Source organism: Apteryx rowi, unplaced genomic scaffold, assembly GCF_003343035.1.
Source record: "Apteryx rowi isolate R43461 unplaced genomic scaffold, aptRow1 scaffold_173, whole genome shotgun sequence".
Lineage (NCBI taxonomy): Eukaryota > Metazoa > Chordata > Aves > Apterygiformes > Apterygidae > Apteryx > Apteryx rowi.
In genome coordinates, this window is record NW_020448008.1 from 626,498 (window position 1) to 633,596 (window position 7,099).

The 7,099-nt window shown below is 43.8% G+C and overlaps 1 protein-coding gene across 2 annotated transcripts; it reads right to left on the reverse strand.

Annotated features, from left to right (window-relative positions):
* Positions 1-2,008: 2,008 nt before the first annotated feature.
* Positions 2,009-6,769, reverse strand: SRSF5 (serine and arginine rich splicing factor 5). 2 transcript variants are annotated; one of them, XM_026060953.1, is made up of 8 exons: positions 6,627-6,769; positions 5,883-6,028; positions 5,601-5,671; positions 5,327-5,422; positions 4,845-4,914; positions 3,506-3,579; positions 3,055-3,165; positions 2,009-2,894 (listed from the first exon to the last, which is right to left on the reverse strand). In XM_026060953.1, the coding sequence occupies exons 2-8, from the start codon at positions 6,006-6,008 to the stop codon at positions 2,651-2,653; spliced, it is 792 nt and encodes a 263-aa protein (XP_025916738.1). In that variant the 5' UTR covers positions 6,009-6,028; positions 6,627-6,769; the 3' UTR covers positions 2,009-2,650. The 2 variants fall into 2 exon arrangements, with proteins under 2 accessions (XP_025916738.1, XP_025916737.1); XM_026060952.1 differs by having other exon boundaries at positions 2,009-2,897; positions 6,627-6,767.
* Between the last annotated feature and the right edge of the window lie 330 nt (positions 6,770-7,099).

A 7,099-nucleotide genomic window follows, 5' to 3' on the forward strand; every position in this document is an offset into this window, starting at 1 on the left:
GCACTTACTAGTTTGATATAGTGTCACATCAATGGACAGATTCATCACGAGGTCCAAGAACTTTTCAGGTAACTACGTTACTAGTTAATAAGAAGCAGCAGCTCTAAAACAGTAGAGAGAGAAGCCAACAGGGTCTGCAGAAGAAAACAAAATAAATCCCACAAGACCACAGCCAGCTCGGAGTTGAACTACCTTCTGCCTTTCCTAAAACCCGATCCACAGTCCATCCTAGGTTCTAAGGATCTTCTTAAACATTTCGGTGAATTACTGWATTAGGTTTGTTAAACACTCTAGAAGAAAGCACGTTTGTTACTTAAGTTTTAAATTAAATTCTAAGGACCTCTCTTGTAATATGGATGAGGATTTGAGAAACATTGGGATTACAGAGGATCACTGTAAGGCATAAACATGCAAGATACCAGAACACGGAAATGCAGGGCAACATTACTGCAGTACTCCCACCCACAAACTTAAAAATCCCTCCTCTTCCCTCAAAATGAGAACTAATGCCTATAAAAATATTGTATCTACACCTCAATGTTCTCTCCTACAGCATTCACTTTTCAGAATTAGTTTGAGCTATATGTCAATACTGGAATTAAGACTTTGGGGAGGGGGGGATTTAAATTATCTTCTTACAAGCATCTTGCTAGTAAGTATTCAGTGGTGTTCAGAGAATTTCCTCAGAAGCTTGGACTATTTTCTTCTAGCAAAGCTATAAGAATACAGAATTATATGACACAGCTACACAGGCACAGCTCCCGTTAACTGATCTTATAGTCAGGGTATTCTGGTAAAACCTAAGCAAGGTGGTTTTGGTGCAGAATGCAGCTCTTTTAGACAAATTACTGGAACTCAGCATTTCTTCCTTCAGAGCACAGTGAAAGTCACCTCCTGCTACTGCTCAGAAATTTCCCTCAAGAAAGCTGAACGTCATCATCCAGAATTCCCATGATAAGTCAATGGTAGCAGTGAACATTTGCAGAGAAGTCTTCCAAGATGCTCACTTTTCAGATTCCTTTGTTATACTTGGAAATGGTGTTCACAGCTGCCCTGTTAAGCCTTAATAAACCATCTCAACAGCAATGAATACAAAGCAAACTTCAACCTCCTAGGTGAATAAATGCTTTGAACACTGAAATGAGTTAATTCAAGTATGCTGTTCACTACACACAAACTCCGGAATTGTTCTGGGAAAAAGGAATGGGATCATACTGAGCCAAAACCCTCAACTGCCTTCTGTAAGCACATAGCATAGCACTCTCATGAAGCCTCCTTTCCTCCTCCCCTCAGTTACGGATCACCACTGCCCTTTCTGGGAACAGAGCAAAGCCATCTTTATTCCTTGGAATTCACATACTACCCCGACTGTCTGGACACCGCTGTAAGTGCTTACAACCTGTGTTCTGGGTTTAAATATCTGGAAAACAGTAGAGGGCAGCAACTGGTGTTCAGGGGATGCTAGCAGAATTACAAGCAGTGACTCTACATTGAAGCTGGAGAGAAGAACAAAGGTGAGCACAGACATCAAGAGGAAACAGTGATTAGAAAGCACTACACTGGTTTGTAAGTGCAGACACACTAACTGGACAACTGCATTTGTCTTTAACATTACAGGCTTATTCTCTAAGCAGTAACTAAAGCATAAATGATTCATCCTTTCTACTATGAACTATCATAGGAGGGTCCCCCTTATTATCAGGTTTCTTATTTCAAAACATAAATGCCCATTGAGATCCAAGGACAGCTATATTATGACTATACCAAAATAGTCTCACCAAGGCAGCTTCCTGAATGAGCTAACTTTAAGACTGCTTGGTTCTCTAAAGACAATAAAATTCAACTTTTTAGTATGATGTATTTAAAGGGAAGAAAGTCTTTCCCCCCACCCATAATACTCAACAGCTTTACTATAGCTCTACCTTTAAGAGACCTTCTACCATTGCCTAACTGCACGAGGCACACTTACAAATGCTTTATTAACAGTAAGAACACACCAGATTCAGAGACAGGTTTCTTCTTTATATTTTATTTGAGCTATTTACTTCTAAAGTATCAAGTAGGGTGCTTTATAGAATACTATTACCACAGGCCAGTGAAATGGGTGTTTTCTTAGTGTAGTGCAAGTCATATTAAATGAAAAGCTTTCAAAATAAAGTTTTATTACCAATATTGACCAGCACTTAATCTGCTGACCTATAACTGAAACAATGGTTCAAAAGCACAAAAAAATACCCTCTGAAATAAAGCTTTATGTACAGCACATGTAGAGCTCTTAGATGCCTAAAGCTATTAATTTGAGATATTAAACTAATATCCTGAATTGCCATTCACAGTTGAATATACTGGGAATTAAGTGTTTAGATAACTTTTTGAGTACAAAAAAATTCGTCTGCTTTAGTTATAAAGAGCTCTGCCAATATACACAAACTATACACTTCAGACATTCACAAAAATGTGAGCAAGAAAAGGGTTATCAAAAAACATTTAATACAATTAGTCAATATCCCTCCCTCCCCATGGTCCACATCTACAAAGTTCCCCCTCCCCCCTCCCTGTCCAAACCCTTTCCCACAGAAAGTCACATACTTACCACAAGTTTTAGCAAGTATGGTTTAAAAAAGGGCCCCCAGGGCAAGTTACTTATAGTTCAGTTGCCACTATCAACAGATCTGGACCTTGATCTAGACCTCTGCCGATCAGATGCTGGGGATTTAGATCTACTGGAAGAGCCACGTTTCTGGCTCTTCTCTGGCATTGGAGATCTACTAACTGATCGAGACTTGCTACGGCTCCTACTCCTTGACCTGCTGTAAGACTTGCGGCTTCGGGAACGGGAACGGCTACGAGACCTGGATGAACTTCTGCTACGGGATCGTGACCTGCTTCTGGACCTACTGGGGAAACAATGAGCATCACTGTTAGCAATGAAGCATCACAGGCCACTACAATAACCAGGCAATTCACTGGTCTCCAGTGTGCTTTTTCTGGTCAGACTTCAAAGCTTTCTTTTATGAATATTTTAGCATTATTTCACAGATTAGAAATACATACCTGTGTCTTTTGCTGCCTTCAATTAATTTGATTTTCCTTCCATTAATTTCTTTACCAGAAAGCTTTTCAATAGCATTCTTTAAATCACTGTAAGAGGCGAACTCAACCACCCTAGAGAAATTAAACAAGGAAAAAATAGTTCACCGTTATAAAAAACATTTTTGATGATATGGCAAAACAGACCCTGGGGGAGGAAAACAACCAACCACCCACCATCACCACCCACCATGCACGTACACCACACTGCTTGGTACAGTCATCCCACATCATAAACTCAACCATGAATTCCAAGATTTCCTTCCCCAAATGCCAGAGAATACATTTTCAGAAGGTAGCTAAATTAAACCTTCAGTAGCTGCTGAGAACTAAAATTAGACAGATTCCTCAAGTATTTATGTAATATACACAAATATTATTCTACAGCTTTTGAGAGAGGATTTTAGATGCTTACCCTTCATTTAGCTTAGGTCTGTGTGCATCTGCAAAGGTTACTTCCCCAGCTTGTCTCATGAAGTCTTTGAGATCCTAACACAAGACCAGTTATGTTATATGAAGAAGTGAAATTAAGTATTTTTATATACATATATATATATATAAATTTTAAAAAGCTAAATAAAATTATGACTACTGAAAGAGACAATGTTAGATAAATTACAAACATGGCAAYTGCCATACTTGTATTCTATCAAAATTGAATTATCTATATCAGGGCACGAAATAAATGAAAAAAGCATACTGTTTTAAGCAAAATGCTAATAAAGTCTCATTTAACATTAAGGAACATATTAGTCTATAAAGATTATATCTAATATATAAAAAATACATTCATATATATATACACTGGACTGAGTGCAAAATACTACCCATACATTTTTGTACTATGTCAGTCTTCATTTACATTACATGGCTTATATATATATATACAGAATTACATTCACATAACACCAATTATTTTGTGCCCCATATGTCATTAAAAATATAGTTTACTTTACCTTTATTAACATTTCCCTAGGCTAGCCAAGCAGCAAACTGCATTAAGCGACCGGAGATACCGTCATGATTTATGCCCGACTGGCTCTTCGCCACCCACTTGACGAACACTACCCAGTCGATGGAAGCCATTAATCGCACTGCCCTCCCTATTAGGAGACTATTGACGGATCCAGACATTTTCTATGCTTGAAGTTACCAAGGACCACTTTACTGCGATCAGGATTCCAACGACCACCTAATTTCGTATCTTTCAACTCTTTTCGACCAGGATCTCTTATTCGGAAGCGTTACAGGAAGAACAGCTCTCAACTTAGGAATCAGATCTCGTTAACGCTCTGGGATCGCTGCAATGTGGCACTTTAAGGAGTGCATCGATAACGTCTAGACCGGCAAACACAGATCTAGAGGTGGCCAACTGACATTGTAGGAGCTGACTGGAAAGTCAACCAGGCCCAACCAAGAGTGACCAAGACAGAACGATTAGGATAACCCACAGGCACTCCTCGTCATAAGGCCAACGACACAGATAGGCTGGCAAATAAAGGGTTTAATATGTGGTTAAAATTGATTTAAAAAACAAGAAAAAATAAATATATTTCCTCAAATATATACATTTATTATTATAAATTAAATTTAACTAGTTTTCATTGCAAATATTTAAGTTACATTATTTAACATTACATTAATTATATAAACATTATAATAAATTTAATTTAATTTTAATTAATAATTTACAAAATTATTATATTACATACCCATTAAATGAAGTCAAAATAGTTAATCGTGTGTTAACAAACCTGCCAGCTGACTCGGGAAGATAAATTTTCTACTATGAGGCGATTTTCTGTTCTTACAGGTGGAGCATTTCTGTTCAGAAATAAAAGACTGTGACTTTCAGTAGTAATTAAAATGTAACTGCATTTCAGTATCAACAGAAACTGTACCAATAATTGGTATTAGTGTTACAGATCAACTATGTGATACCTTCAGTAATATAGGACAGGCATTAAGTAATTTGGGGAATTAAAAAAAAAAAATTAACTGTAGTTAAGGCAGTTTCCTTTACACTGGTTTAGTCAGGGAAAAGTCCCAAAAGGACAGAAGAGGCTAGCATATCTAAGAAGCTTTGTAATTCTCACTATCCTGTCTTACTGTCACATCAAAGGACTGAATAAAAAAGGCAAATAATGCCTTTTAGTATCTCTTTCTAGTTCAAGTTCTTGAATCAGATGAAACCATTTTTTTTTTCCCCTCCCTACATCAGTTCAGTTTTACATACCTCCTGTCACTACGTGGACGTCGGCTACTAAAACGGTCAGAGTACCTCCCTCTGCCTCTACCCCTAGAGCGTGCCCTTGCATGCTCAATTGTAACCCTGGGGAGGAAAAAAAAGAAACAAAACTATGCATCTATATATGTCTTTTAACATTCCCTAATAGTCATTTAGGAATATACCCACAGTGTGGTTTTAGCACTGCTGATAACGAAATGGAACTTAAATATATAAAATAAGAAAGTCAATTTTAAGTAGCACATAAAATAAGAGAGCTTACCTCTCACTGCAAAGCTCTTTTCCATCGAGTTCATAGACAGCATCATCTGCATCCCTCGGATCCTCAAATTCCTACAACACCATCACAGCAAAAAGACTGGATCTTTAAAATACTGATGCATAAATATCAAAAAAATTGTCGAACTGATGTGCTACATGCTATTCTAATCCAAAAACCTTAATAGCATTCTTTTAAAACATAATTCTTCCTACATCACATGCCGAGATCCGAGTGACCACTAGCGGACAGGTGCCCTCGGGCCCTGCAGTGGGGTGAACTCACCACAAACCCAAACCCCCTCTTCAGATCGATGTCCCGGATGCGGCCGTATCCCTTGAAGAACCTCTCCACATCCTTCTCCCTGGCGGCTGGGTTCAGCCTCCCGATGAAGACGCGGCAGCCGCTCATGGTGGTGGGCGCGGAGCTCGCTGCGGGAGACACGGCGCCGAGCCCGTGAGCGCCGCGGCCCGCCGCCCGCCCCCGGCCCGGTGACTCAGCACGCGCCCACCCCGCGCAGCCGCGCTCCCTGCCGCAGTCCGCAGCAGGCCCGCGGCCCCGCCTCGCCCCCGCCCCAGCCCAATAGGAACGGGACGGGTGGTGTCCGCCCTACTCTGCGCCAATAGCAACCGGGCGCTGCTGCCGTATTCCCGCCCCTCACACGCAGCCGCCTAGTTCCGCCCAGCCTGCCGCCGGCAGCCGCCTGCACATGCGCGCCATGCTCGAACAACCAGGGGAAGAAAAGCGAACGCCATAGCTCTACCACAAAATGGCGGCCCGAGCCGCGCCCAACAGCGACGCCAATGGCGCCCACTCCTAAGGGGGACACTACTTAAACACGAGCAGCCGGTAAAACCAACTGCCGCCCAGGCGAGCCGGACGAAGGCTAGCACGCTGCAGAGCCGGGGTGCTCTATGCCCCAGCGAGTCCTCGGCCGAGCGCTCTCCCGACCCCACCCGCCCGCGGCACCGTACAGGAAGGTCCCCGGCCTCGGCCGCGCAGCGCAGGGACTAGCGGCCCGTCACGAACCTGGGCTGCGGCGGTCTCGGGGCGGGCCGAGCCGGGCGGGCGCGCGGTGAAGCCGGTGCTCGGCGAGCGGGCAGCTTTCTCCTCCCTCTGCGACGGCGCACTCCCGAGTGCCGGGCTTGCCTCGGTGCTGCGCCGCAAAATGGAGGTGGCGCGGCACGTCATCGGCGCTCCACGTGACGCCGGCGCGGCGCGGCGATTGGCGGAGGCGGCTGCCCGGCCCGTTCCCCCCGGAGAATCTGGGTCACTGCGGGGAGGGGGCGCCCGGCCCGGCCTTGGCGCCGGCTGCTCTGCCCTGGGCACGGGCTGCCCCCAGGCCGAGCTGGCTTGCAGCTCTTTAACCGAGCCGGCGGCCCGGACCCCTGCCGTGTCATAGCAGGGCCTGGCCGCTGCCTCGGGCTCCGGGGAAGCCTGCGGGGTGCTGTCGGGCCGGCCCGGCCCCGGCGCTCCCTGCACTTCGTCGGCACAAGCGGCCC

Excerpts from the sequence above, each read along its gene's own strand:
- SRSF5 (XM_026060952.1), bottom strand. The coding sequence starts at position 6,008 with ATGAGCGGCTGCCGCGTCTTCATCGGGAGGCTGAACCCAGCCGCCAGG. Across the intron at positions 5,672-5,882 it reads AGAGGGGGTTTGGGTTTGTG|GAATTTGAGGATCCGAGGGA; the intron begins GTGAGTTCACCC and ends ATGGTGTTGTAG. Across the intron at positions 4,915-5,326 it reads CGTCCACGTAGTGACAGGAG|AAATGCTCCACCTGTAAGAA; the intron begins GTATGTAAAACT and ends ATTTCTGAACAG.